Genomic DNA, 13,784 nt, shown 5'->3' on the forward strand with positions numbered 1-13,784 from the left:
TCCTAGAAAATAATTGAGTGCAAAAGTCCAGTGTCTGCATGGTCACTGTTCACAAATCTTTGTCTTCGGAGGGAGTTGCGCTTTTGGGTATCCTGAAAAATCTGAGCTCAGTTCATCTTCCTGCAGGATGGAAAACAGTAACAATATGTTCCTTAAGTCCTGCCCAGCTGCAGCACTGAGCCTTTCTCTCTAGTGATGGTGAATTATTCATTTCATCTGCCTCAAAAGATTCTCAGATTTATGAAAGGAAATGCCAGTTTTTGACCTTAATTTTCCTGGCAGCAGCCAAAGCCAATTTACCTCTTTTTCTGTCATTACAACACACCAACATTACCAGACCCTGTGCTTTCTGTCACCTCCCCTTCTGGATTTCCAGCTGGGAATTTTATCTTTGGACCCCAGGTTTGCAGCAGGTACATAGATTAAATCAGCATATTTAGATATGTTCTAAGATTGGGCAGTGTCCTGGCACTGCTGGCTCCTGTTCACCTCAGCAAAAGTGCTGCCAACATGCATCAGAAGAGTTATGCCCAGATTATCTTGGAGGTCATGCTGGGCTTTGGGTTCAGGACACATTTTCTTGTGAGGTGGGAGCTGCCAGGAAAGCTCTTTTTGCCTTGTAAACAAATGTAGTGCAGCAGTTGGTAAAACACAGTTCCCCTCACTGACCTGCCCAACAGGGGGTTCTGCTGAAGGACAACTGATCCTCACATCTACAGCTCCTCACCTTCCTTCACCACCTGGAAAGGCAGCTCAGTTCCATTAGGGAATGAATCAGTTGCTCACTTCACAGAAATCATGGAATCCCACAAGGTTTTGGGTTGGGAGGGACCTTAAAGCTCATCCGGTTCCAACCCCCTGCCGTGGGCAGGGACACCTTCCACTATCCCAGGTTGCTCAGAGCTCCTTCCAAACTGACCTTAAAGTTTTAGGTTTCCAAGCCATACGAGGTGCTTTAGGACACCTCCAATACTTGCTTGGACCTGGCACAGAGGACCCAGGACCTGTGGGAGATTTGTCCCCTTGTACAGTGGCACCTGGCCACCAGCCATATTCCCTGGGGCGGCTGGAAATCTCTGTTGACTGCGTTGACTGTAGTAGGTACAAGACACCACACTTTCCTATGGAAACACATATCAATTGCCTGAAACTGAAGGCTGAATCCCACCAAGGTGAGTTCTCAGTGTGGTCCTAAGATTTTTACTTTTAGACAGCAATCTGTGGAGACTTCTGGGGTCCAGAGCCTGGGGTTTGCCAGCAGGACCCAACCGTTCTCAGCAAAAAACTGCTGCTTATGAAATGTTGAGGGAGCAGGGGGTGTTTAGCCTGGAGAAGAGGAGGCTCAGGGTGACTCTATTGCTCTCCACAACTCCCTGAAAGGAGGTTGGAACCAGGTGGGGGTCAGGCTCTACTCCCAGGCAACGAGTGACAGGATGAGAGGAAATGGCCTCAAGTTGTGATGGGAGAGGTTCGGGTTGGACTTTGGGAGGAATTTCTTTACTAAAAGGATTGTGAAGCATTGGAATGGGCTGTCCACGGGGGTTTGGAGCCTCCATCCATGGAGGTGTCCAAGGAAGGCCTGAAGGTGGCACTTGGTGCTCTGGGCTGGTGACAAGGTGGGGATCGGGCACAGCTTGGACTCGATGGTCTTGGAGGTCTTTCCCAACCCAAATGACTCTGTGATTCTGTGTGGATTCCACCTGCCAAATCTTAGTCAAAGCTGTTTTAAACAAACAGCATCCTGGATATCTCACTTGCATTTCTCCCTGTTTCTCATGTGTATTTTGTACTGTTTATTTTCCACAAACACGGCCTGCTGACATGCTGACAGCGTTGTTCAGTTCCAAAAGGTTTGAGTTTAGCTGCAGGCTGGAAGTTCAGGTGCACTGCTGACTCCCTCATTAATGCTGCACACAGGGAACTGGGCTTTCAAGTACTGGAAACTGCAAAAATTAGTCTCCCAAAACAGTTTTCTGGAAATGATGGGGACGTGCAAGAATAGGACACCAATATTCCAGGCAAATAGAATTTGTCTTCTGCAACAGAAAACTTGAGAAAAATTCATCTCTCTCCATTCTGTTCCTGTCCGTGGATCAGTATTGTCATCAAAGTTCTCTGAGTAATTTTCCCACTATGATTTCAAGGAGAGTGATGGAAATGTTGGTTCACTCTTGCCCCTTCCCAAGGACAGGAGCAGGTTCCATGCAGGTTACTGGACATGTGTTTTCCCTAAGTTACCTGTCACCACGTGTATCTGTCAGAGAGGGGAGGTCTAGGATGTGCTGGGAATGAGAGTAACGAGGGTTTTTGAGAGTCCATGGCTTCCAGCAGATTTAACCAGCTTTAGACAATCTCCCAGGCAGTTCTGCCTCCTGCATAGCCAGGGTTGAGCTTCCTGGAAGAAATTACGCTGTGACTGGGGAAAATGATTTTCCTTTAGCAGGATTGCAGTGGGGTGGAGTCCTTTAAATATCACAGAGCCCTTGCCTTGATGCCAAAATAAAATCTAAAACTCAACACCTGGTTAAGCTCAGTGTTGGGAGCCAAGGACTGGTGTGAGGAGCTGTGCAAATCAGAGAACAGGGCTCAAGGTTTGTCATTTTTGTCCTTTTCATTACCACAGGAGGGAAAATATTGTAATTAAGGCCCCAATGCTGTCTGCAATGATAAGATAAAATTTTTCTAATCCATTGGAGGTTGCAAACAGCATTTCTGTGAACGTGGTACACAAAGGTGGCATCACATCTTCTCCTCTAGGCTGATGTTCCTCAGAGACTGGGGAGAGAGGAGAGATCTCAGCAAAGCCATCGTTGATATTCACTGAACTGCTTGGAAAATGAGTGACTTTCTCATATGTCAGGAGCTGGGGGAATTAGGGCTTGGTCACACCAGTGTGGCTCCCACTGGCCAGAGCTGCTTCTGAGAGTGAGGAACAGGGAACTTGGATGATCACCAGAGACGGTGACAGTCCCGTGGCAGAGCAAGGCATCCAAGAGAACTCAGATTTTGGATCCCCATGAGCAGGGATGTGCCTGCTAGTGAAGCATGTGGGAAAGGCAAATTCCTGTAAAGTCCCTCAGCTTCCTGCAGGCTCTCATTTTGCCCAGGATGAGCCACAGCCTCCAATCACAGCTTTAATGTCGAGCTGCCTTTGGGCCAGGCCCAGGAAAAGCTGGAAGAGCTCTGCTGGGAGACACAGGGATGTGCCTCTGCACAAAGCTGCAACATCAGCCTCCCCCGTGGGCTTGTGCAGGTGGCAAATAAATGAAGGTGGTCTGAGAGGACTGAGCCTGATGAGGCTTTGGAGGTGAAGGGATGGCAGGTGGAAGAATGAATATTTCCAATATCCCAGCCTTAGCTTAATTTTCTCCAGAAGCCTCTGAGAGAGGGGGAGATGCCACAGGATGTGAGTGACCAAGGGAGACAAAACCCCCACAAGCATCCTTAGACCCTTGATTTCATTTTCTTTCTGCCAGCTATTTTTTAATAATGATTATATTTAATACATTATCATCTCTTCCTAATTAGACCCCTGATTACCCAGCGTGATGCCATTAAGCACTAATACCGTTCATCCCCCTCCTTTGGAGACATTCATTGTACAGTAGCCTGTCATTATTCTGAGCTAAACATACCATTTCTCTCCCAGAAGCTGTAATTTTCAGAAATCCCAGGCAAACAAAGACATTGCTAGATGATGATTTAGCTTGTGGAGATGAAAAAAAGATCTCTGGTGGGAGGGGAAGAAGAGAGGAGGGAGAGAGAAATACCTCCAGCGGAACTACTGGGAATAAAGACATCATATTTTATGGTGCCACCACATCTGAAATCACCAGCTATCTGCAGTCTGTGGGACAAGGAGAAATAATAAATGTTTGGGGTTGCACAGGGCTCAGCTGCAAGATTCCTCAGCATCTTACCCTCTTCCCTCTCCCCTCGTGGCTCATGTTTGTCTTTCCTACAGGAGGCTGGCCAAGTCCACTCTGCTGCTGATCCCTCTCTTTGGCATTCACTACATCATGTTTGCTTTCTTCCCTGACAATTTCAAAGCAGAAGTGAAGCTGGTCTTTGAGCTTGTGGTTGGGTCGTTCCAGGTAAGCCACCCTTTGGGCCACCAGGTCTGTCACCAGGTCAGTCAGGAGGGAGAAGCACAATGAGTTTGACATGGCAATCAGCAAACATGGTAATGAGCCGGTTTTTCCTGGACATGCCTCATACTGCTCCTGTACCTTTGTGGAAAAGCCACTCACTCCAGCCTGGCCAGGATGGAAGATAAATTTATATTTTGCCCTCTGGAGTCCCAGAAGGAGATTCTCTCTCCTCATTCTAGGAAATGAAAAGAAAATGTTCCTCTGTACATTGGTCTCTCTGGTTTTTTCATACTTAAGAGAGAAAAATGAGCACCTCAGTTGAGTTTATATATTATTGGCATGTCCAAGGCTAGGGTGGATGGGGTTTTGAGCAGCAAGTTTCATTCAGTGGTGAATGATTAACATCCCTGCCTACATCATCATCACTGCACATCTGGCATCTGGAAGTGTTCAAAAAATGTGCAGATGTGGCACTTGGGGACATGGGTTAGGGGTGGGCCTGGCTGTGCTGGGGGAACGGTTGGGCTTGATGATCTTAGAGGTCCTTTCCAACCTGAACAATTCTGTGATTGTGTGAGCTCTCCATTGAGAGCTGAATGGATCTACACTCTCTCCTTCTCTGTAGTGCTAAAAGCCTATTCTCTCCTTTCCCCAGGGATTTGTGGTGGCTGTTCTGTACTGCTTTCTCAATGGAGAGGTAAGACCACACCACCAGTATCATTTGGGTCCTGTTTGCAGCTAGGACAAAATGAGTGTGTGTGGAGAGTGGATTGAGAAGTGTTCTGATCCTGATCCTGTTGTTACAATACTGGGGGGAAGCGTCCAAATCAAATCTCTCACTCCAGGAAAACAATTCAACTGTTTACCTGACACTTTTCAGCACAGTTAATAAAAACAATTATTAAACACGTCAGGACTCGTGTGTGCACTGTAGCATTGCTGCCAATCCCATCCTTTCCTCACGAGACACCATCAGCAGAACTCCTGTGGGAACTTGCACAAACCCTGATCCCAAAGGATCACCTTCAGCAGGGCAGGATAAATCCCTTAGTTTCACACTTAGTGCCTCCAGGAATCCTCCCCAGGATCACACCCACTGCCAAAACCAGCACAGGCATTGGTGTGACTTGTTAGGCACAGAGCAGCAGGTGAATGTATTTCTGGAAGGCATTAATCTTGCCTTTCCCACATTTCTAGTCCTGGGATTCTCATCCTGGGATTGTGCCCTTTCTCATCCCAGAGCCCCTCGGACACAGCTGTTTTATCTAATTCATGCTGTTATCTAAAAATTTGGACAAGAGGGCTGCAGGAGGGGACAAGGACAGCAGCCAAGTTTGTTCAGGATTTGAACTGGGACAGCGTAAACCAGGTTATTTCTGTGAACTCTTTCAGCAGGAACAAGCAGTTTCTGTCCAAAAAAACCAACAAAAAAAGCACAGCTGTATTGACAACTTCACAAACAAGCTGTAGGTAAATCATTTCTATTTGGACCAAAAACAGGGCAGTGAAAAAAAAAGCATCTTAATTACACTCACAAAGTGTTGTCATTGAAGTTAAGTAGTCTGGCACCTTGACTGTATCAATAAGAAATTCCTTTCTGATGAAGCTCAGGGATTTCTGCTCTAATAATTTACTGACTGAAGTGTCCCCTTTTGTCCTATGTGGTTAAAAGTTCTGGCCAGGCTGAGTTTAGTGGCCTTTATAAAGTAATTCTTGGCCCCGTGGTGGGTGGGTTGCCCACAGCTGCTCACATCATCAGGTCAAAACACCACCAAGTGATGTTCTGTGCTGCCTTTTGTGTCTTTCCCGTGCCCAGGTCCAGGCTGAGCTCAAGAGGAAGTGGCGGAGGTGGCACCTGGAGCGGTTCCTGGGCTCGGACATGAAGTACCACCACCCTTCCCTGGGCAGCAACGGCACCAACTTCAGCACTCAGATCTCCATGCTGACCAAGTGCTCGCCAAAGACGCGCCGCTGCTCTGGGTTCCAGGCCGAGTTCTCTCTGGTGTGATGGGGAGAGGCTCCCCAGGCACTGAGCATCCAAAACTGAGACACAAGGATCCCCGGGAATCAGTGATCCCATGACAAATCCCTGTGAAATGACCTGCTCCACATGAGCCAACAGAGGACACACAACTGGAAAAGCCGCTGGCATCCAGAACAAGATCGGACAAGCCAAGAGGCAGAGGAACACTTTTGCTCTGCCTCTTTTCAGGCCTTTCACTCTTCAGTTTCAAGCCCTTGGGGGTTGATAACTCTGAGGAATGGTCCCAGTTCCTTGAGGACAGCCTGGGAGATGCTGATGTGTCATAAATAATGAAGTACAGGGGGTAAGGGAGGGAGAGCCTCAGTCCTCAGTGGCTTTACCAGAACTGGCATCTCTGAAGAAGATAAATTGCACTTTTAAAAAAAACAAAAATGAGCCAGTAAAGGAGAGACAGGAAGCAGGGAAAAAAAAAAATGCCAAACGTATGGATGTGCCAAAATTCCTGTGGATAAGAGGTGATGATACAGCACCAAAGACGGTGTTGGGGACACGGGCAGAAGGGACAGGAGGAACGTGAGCACAAAGGGAGAGGCCAGTGCATGGCCCCTGCATTTTACACAGGTGGAGATGAAGCTGCAGGACCAGGAAAGCCCCTCAGAGGATGCCCCGGTGTGTTCTGCTAATTCCCCTCCATCCCTGGGGGAGCAGAAGCTTTCCAGACACCCTTGGGGGCCCTCAGGAAGAGCAGATCCCTGAGAAGGACCGGCGTGAGGACGCCCTTCTCTGCACTGTGTTTGTGACATGGTGTTTTGCTTGGTTGTGTTCCATGAACAGGAAACTCGATTTGCATGTATAAAAACCAGGGCCAGATGCCAAAAGCGGAGCACGGCTGTGTTTTTTCATTCTCTCCCTAAGTTCTCCCTTAGATCTCAGTGCATGGATGCACCCAGGATCGTCAGGGACCAGGGGGAAATAATTGGGCTGTAATTCATTTGCACTCGCTTAGCACACACTGCCAGGAAAGGGAGATATAGGGCCCTGTAATCCCTAATTGAATCAGAGCTGCCATAAGGAGCTACTCTCCAGATGAAAAAATTAGCGTCACAGCAGCGGGTAAAATTTCTTTCATCGGAACAAGGTTGTCTCAGCACACAACTGGCACTCCAGGAGGGAGGAAGGAGTGAAGGAGCTATTAAATTGGTTTCTCCTTCAGGTTTTGTGGGGAGCTTTCATCCTACATGAAGGCATTGTTAGATCTTTAGGACATGTGTGCATTTTACCTCTTTTCTGAAGGCCTGCTAGTTTCCTTCTAGGAGCCTACTTGAAGAACGCACATGGATCCCATTAAAAACAAGGAAGTAGGGGTTTTTTTAATTCTTGTTTTCATGGTGGAGAGGCAAAGAAGAGATGTTAAGTCCAGTCCTGCTCATTAGAGGCAACCCCACAGTCCCAAACTCAGTCAGAAGACAGAAAACACACAGATACAGACGCTCATGTTTGTGTCCCACCCAACTGCATCAAGTGGGGTTGAAAACATTTAATGCTGAGGGTGGGAAATCCCAGCCCAGCTCATATGTACCCTCAGTAACTGGGCTGCTGCCATCCTACTAAAACATGTCCTTGTGGAGGAGGTCTGGGTCACCAGCACCAGCACCTGGAGAGGAAGGTGGGCTCCACTTTTAGAGTTCAGAGATCTCAGCTTACCCACTTTTATTTCTCCACAATGAAATGCAGCTCATTGGAGGGGAGCATCTGCAGCCTGGTGGGATTCTGGGGGTTGTTTTTCTCACTTCTTTGCTTGCCTTAAGCACCTGTGATGCCAACAAACCACGTTGAGCCCAGGAGGAGACTTGCAGATCAGGACATCCAGTTCCTTTGAGTCCTGACAGGGCAGTATTCCATGCCATAGCCATTCCCAGAGCCTGTTAGCAGTTGAGCTGGATGCTTCCAAAGGATTTCTCTGGGTGTGGGACTGAGAACAGTGCGGGGGGCTGGAGTCAGAAAGGGGCATGAGAAACTGTGATACATCAAGGGCAAACTTGCTGTTGTGAGTTTTTAGGGAGCTTGCTCAGGTCCTGTCACAGTGTAGCTGTGGCTACCCAGCCTGTAGGCCCTAAGAGGATAGGAAGATGTGAAAATTCTTGGAATTACAGTGCTGGTGACCCCAGGCTGGCCAGGTGTGAGCCAGCTTTGTTATGGCTACTTTACACTGAGCCCATAACAGCAGTGAGGATCCAACTCTGACATTCCATTAGATCATCAAAATGCGGCCCACTGATGCCCAAAATGCAGAGAAAGCAAGAGGGTGTTTGAAATTTCCCTACTTTCCTTGCATTGAATCCCTTATGCCTTGGCACCCCTGAAACAATATCCCACTGAAATCCATGAGGTTCTCAGAGGCAAAAACCCTTTTTTTCAAGTGGTCATGGCCAGAGTTCCAAGAAGAGTTTGGACAATGCTCTCAGGCACTTGGTGTGATTTTTGGGGTTGTCCTGTGTTGGGCCAGGAGTTGGACTCAATGATCATTGTGGGTCCCTTCTAACTCCAGATATTCTGTGATTGTCTTTGGTGCTTGTGTTGCTCTGCTGAGAATTTTCAGACCTGGATTGGGATTCACCCAGGAAATACTGGAGAAATCCCACCAGTACCACCAGTTCTTCTCCTGTGCCTGGTTCAAAGCAAGGATTTGACCTGGATTTTTCCAGCTGAATGGCTGACTTCAAGGAAGCCCAGAAGCAGCAAGGGAAAACTCTGTCTCAGCTTCTAAGTTGTTCCACTTGGTGTAAAATGCTTTGTCTCACTGGTTCAGAGTTTGAAGCAGTGTCAGTCTGGGAAAGATTGGATTCATCAGGCTGCAAAGCCACTCCCTCTCTTCATCGGGTAACTATTTATGCCCAGCAAAACTGATGGGCTGCAGAGGAGACCTGCCCAGTCTTGGGAATGCATCCACTGAGGTGCCTCAGGTGTGAACTGGAATTTCAGGTCCCAGACAAGCAGCAGAGAAGCTGGAGCACAGAGCTGTAGAGCAGAAGTGAAGCACCACTGCCAGCAGCCTCCTTTGTGGGATGTGAGGGAATCCCTTCCCATCTGTTCCGGGCAGCCTTGCTGGGGGAAGGCCCACGAGCCATCAGCACTGAGTCACACTGTGCATTTTCCCTCTGGTCTTCACCTTCCTTCCCCTCTCCCTGCACTCCCTTTTCCTCCCCACGTGCAGGACTCTCTGCTGTGTGTTTGCAGCTTCTCTCGTGTTCCAGCCCTGTGCTAACCCGTGCCAGCACCAGCCATATGCCAAGGACAGCCAGGAAAGGTTTGCTTTTTGGAGACGTGACAGGGAAAACCCCAGCTGGTTATTTACCCTCACCACAGGCTCCTCTGCAGCCTGGCAGATTCACCACCAGGCTATTCTGCATGGAAGCCTGAAGATGGGATGTTTCCTAAGCTGAGGGGATCCTTCAAGAAGTGTGGAGTACATCAGCATGCCAGAACTGTGCCCCCAGGCATCCCACTCACAATTATTTCATTACTGAACATCCAGCCACGTCCCCTTTCTGCTGTCAGAGGTGGTTGAGAGATTAAATGAGTGTGCTGGATATACCTGCTGTGACAGGCATGGCAATGTCAGTGATGCAGAGCTGCCAGCCCAGCTGCCTTGGCCTCATGTTCCAGGAAAACAGAGGAGCTGGGGGGTGAAATCAGAGCTTTTCACTCTGGGGGCGTGAGCAACTGAGTGAATGATGACCCTGGGATCAGGCCCTATTTAACTGGCTTAGTGCAGGAACTTGGCTCCATAACTTGGCCTTGTCTACTCTGTTTTTCATCCAACTCATCAATGAAATGGAGTTCAATGACTTCACTGCAGATGACAACGTGGAGCAAGCTGTCCTGGCCCCGTGGCCTGGCCCCATGTCCTGGCCCCACACAGAGCACACAACAGAGCTCAGCACTTTTGCTGCTCCCCCAGCACCAGCCTGACCCCCCTGACCCCAGCATAACACAAGACTGACTCCAGTAGGGCAACTGCATCCATTTGCTGCAAAATAAGATACGAGGTGTACCTCTTAGGAGGTATTAAAACTTCTTCTGCCTCTATTGAAAGGCACAGATGTGTTTGAGGATCATGAATTTGGACTCTGCATAGAAATAGAGCCAAATTCTGATCCTGCTTGCACCAATCAGTTCACTGCAGTGACTCCTGAATTACACCAGCATTTATTTGGGATATGCCTTCAAAATAATTCCTTTTCCTTCATTCTGGAGCTGTTTACTCCCTTTTTCTATCAGTGAGAGAGCAAGCCCCTCCTGTTTAATGCTTCAGTAATTTTATTATTAAAAATTATTAATAAATATGGAACAACTACATTATAAACAACAAATTATTGTCTCAAGGCCTAAGACACAAGGTTCAATGCTAACATTAGACTGTAGATATTTCTGTTCAGCTGGGACCTGTGTTGCTTAGTGACCCTCTCACAAGCAGCAAGAAATGAGAATATGACATGGTTTAGGGTTTAGAAAAGAAATTCAGTTGCAGAATTTTAGGGGCACTAAAATGAACCAAGTTTTTAAAATCAGAGTTGTGTGTGCAGCAGCAGCAGCATTGCTGCAGTTGTGGAATGAAAAAGGGAAAAGCCCAGGAGATGAAGCACCTGAGCATTTTGTTTTATTTTTGGTTTGTTTGGGGTTTTTTGCTAGGAAACAAGTTATATTTTTCTCAAGGAAGGTATCACTGGAGAAAAGATGCTTTGTACATGAACGAATCATCAGATTTCCTTCTTTCTCAATATCCCACTGGGTTCCCACTCATCTCAAAAGCAGTGAGGGTCATGTCTGTGCCACAGGGCTGAGGGATTAAACCCAATTCTCTGCTCCAATCTGATGCAAAAGCTTTCAGAGAGAGATGCACCTGCTGATTAATGAAGGATTGTCAGTAATTTTTCAAAAGCAAAATGAAGTTCCAAAGAAAGCTCAGGAGTGAACGAGCATCACTTGGCTCCACAGCAGGGATTAAAGGGGTTTGGTGGGATTGTCTTCGTTCCTTCCAGCTTCACCCCAGGGTTTAAACAAGGGGAAAGGAAATATGGGGAAAGGAAATATGAAATCTTTTCAGACTAAAAGGGAATCTCTCAAACTGGGAAATGCCAATGTGTGTCTTCATGAAGCTTATTTTATTCTGACCACACTGGTATCTCTTGATTTGGTAAACAGCCCGTGGAAATACAGGTGGAGCAGAAGCAATGTCCCTTCCCTGGAAGGTGAATCCAGCTGTAACAGGAAAACATAAAACATTCCTGCTGTGTCCCAGCTCCTGCTTTCGGGTTGGGTATTTGTCTGGGGTGTTGGCACAGCCCAGGTTCCCTCACAGCCTTGTTCTTCCCTCCACAGCATCTCTGCACCCATGAATGTGCCAAACTCTTGGGGACAGGGATTGCAATCCTGAATTCCTTGGCTCACAATGCAACTTTGCACTTTTCCCACCCCAATGCTGAAGGAGCCAGCACCATAAAGCTGCTTCATTGGCGATGAACTTCAAAGAGCAGGGGTCACACACACCCACATCCATCCAGAATGACTCTGCTGGCATCACTCAGGCACTAAACTGCTGTAATAAGGGAAAGATTCAAGTCCCAGATTGGCACATGGAGTCAGATGTCCCAAAACGTGGATTTCAACTCATTTCCTTTCAGTCAGTCAACTTTTCACCCTCTCTCCAAACCCAGTATTTGCAGAGCAGTCTGATGAGGTAGCGTTGCAGTGACTGACCTTCTTATTGCCCCTGGAGACTTGTGCAGCCGTAAACCACGGCTTTTAATCAGGAGGTTTTTGGGACCACAGACAATCTTTTCCACCTCTTCCTGAGTGTCCTAACTTGCATGATGTTGTGCTACATCCTGAAGAGCGCTGGGTTCGAAACTCCGGTTATTTCTAGAATACTGTGAAATCCCAGGGGAGAAAACAAACTTTGGGACTGGAGACGACGGGTCTGTAAGGAAAGTAATGCCCACTTGTGTTCTGAGGGCCACACCCTGAGGACACACATGTCGGCAGCACCAGAGCACCAGTGTTTTATACCCAAGTTTTGTGGATATTGTACATTTGTACGCAGAGGAAATCTGAAGAGCACATGAAAAATAAAAATTACAAAAAACCACTATACCCCCCCACATTTTTGATACTCAGATGATGATGATGATGATAAATCAAGTTCGAAATTGCATTTTTGAACTCAAAAGTGCATTTTTCAGAGCGTGTTTCAAACACCTCCAGCTGTGGGTCAGCAGCTGGTGCCAACTGACCCTTTGCACTCAAGCTGTAAACACCTCTGCTCTGCCCTCCTGTAAATAGGCTTTGACAGCAGAGGGTGATGGACACTGGCTGTGAGCAGAGAATCTCTGTCTCTGTGGACTTTTCTGCACCAGGTGCTTGTGATGTCTCCTTCATGCCAGCGAGAACGGGCCTGCTTGCTCAGCACAGGTGAAATCTCTGCCTTGTTCCATGGCCTTTTGCCTGATGTTATTTATTTTTGGTCTGACTCTGTACATATGCAATGAAGTGGCTATTTTTCTTTTTTTTTCCTTTGTATTTGGTTCACCTCCTTGCTTCAGAGGGGGTTCTTCTCTGTGGTTGACACTGCTGAAAACAAGCAATAAAACCATCGTGAAGACATTGTGTCTGAGGTGTTCCACCTGATATTTTAATTTATTCCTCACAGACCTGGAGGAGACACAGAGAAGGAAAACTAAGAAGGAAGTTGTGAGCTGGGGAGGCTCTTGCTTAGAGCTCAACATAATGACCTCATACTTTGAAAGGTTAACCAGATAGACCAAATCACTCTTAAAGTCAGAGAATCATAGAAATATTTGGCTTGGAAGTGACCTTTAAAGGCCATTTAATCCTTGCAGTGAGCAGGGACATCTTCAAGCAGACGGGGGTTCTGAGGAGACCTTCTTTCAGAATATCTGTGCCAGCTGAAGAACCAGTACCAAGTCCAACATGAATGACCCCAAAAACCTCCACCACTGCACGAGCTGGGTGCATGGACGGTCCTTTGGGGGCAGGACTGTGCATGGAGGTGATAACCATGAAATTACAAACAATTCCAAATTACAAAAAATTCCATTGCCTTGGCACAATCAACAGGTCTGAAATGATTCCTGCATTTATAGGAAGGTACAACTCCCCACACAAATACAGATGTGTTGCAAGTGGAGGATTGGGTGCTGGAATATCCTCCAACAGAGGTCTTTATTGCTCATAACAAAGCACGAGCCTTCCTCTGTGCTGGAGAAAAGCCTGGCAGGCAACCACAAGTGAACAAGAATTGTTCATATAAAAGACACATTATTTGATGCACACAAATATCAGGCAGTGAAAATAGATCTCGACAAGAGGTCAGTTATTACTGAGTCCTCAGCGGCTCCGTGGCTCTCGTGCCTGAGCACACAGACACAGGATGGCTCCAGTAATATCTAGCCAATGGCAAGGAGTTGAGAAGGGTCCTTGCATAGAGTTCCACAGAAAGCAGTTTATTGCTACAACTTGTGAAGGTTTCCAGAGGCAAAGGACCCCAAACAGTGACAGCTCGTGCTTAAGTACAGGGGTGTGGCCAACACCAGGAGCCAACTGGGGAATCAGAACTGGGGAACATTGCCATAACCGAGCACAGCAGCCTGGGAGAGGCTCCTTTCCCTCACCATAACCAATAGGCCTTT

General features: G+C 47.4%; 1 protein-coding gene across 1 annotated transcript in view; it reads left to right on the forward strand.

Moving 5' to 3' along the window:
- The window catches only part of LOC121671641 (vasoactive intestinal polypeptide receptor), a 100,880-nt gene extending 88,142 nt beyond the window's left edge, over positions 1-12,738 (forward strand). The window contains exons 11-13 of the mRNA XM_042043662.1: positions 3,965-4,094; positions 4,747-4,788; positions 5,908-12,738. Of these exons, the coding sequence (XP_041899596.1) occupies positions 3,965-4,094; positions 4,747-4,788; positions 5,908-6,099 (364 nt within the window). The 3' untranslated portion in view covers positions 6,100-12,738. The remainder of the gene's footprint in view (positions 1-3,964; positions 4,095-4,746; positions 4,789-5,907) is intronic.
- Positions 12,739-13,784: the final 1,046 nt, after the last annotated feature.

The sequence above is a fragment of the Corvus kubaryi genome, unplaced genomic scaffold (assembly GCF_017639235.1).
Source record: "Corvus kubaryi isolate FWS band 111438036 unplaced genomic scaffold, C.kubaryi_AGA036_p1.0 37398, whole genome shotgun sequence".
NCBI lineage: Eukaryota > Metazoa > Chordata > Aves > Passeriformes > Corvidae > Corvus > Corvus kubaryi.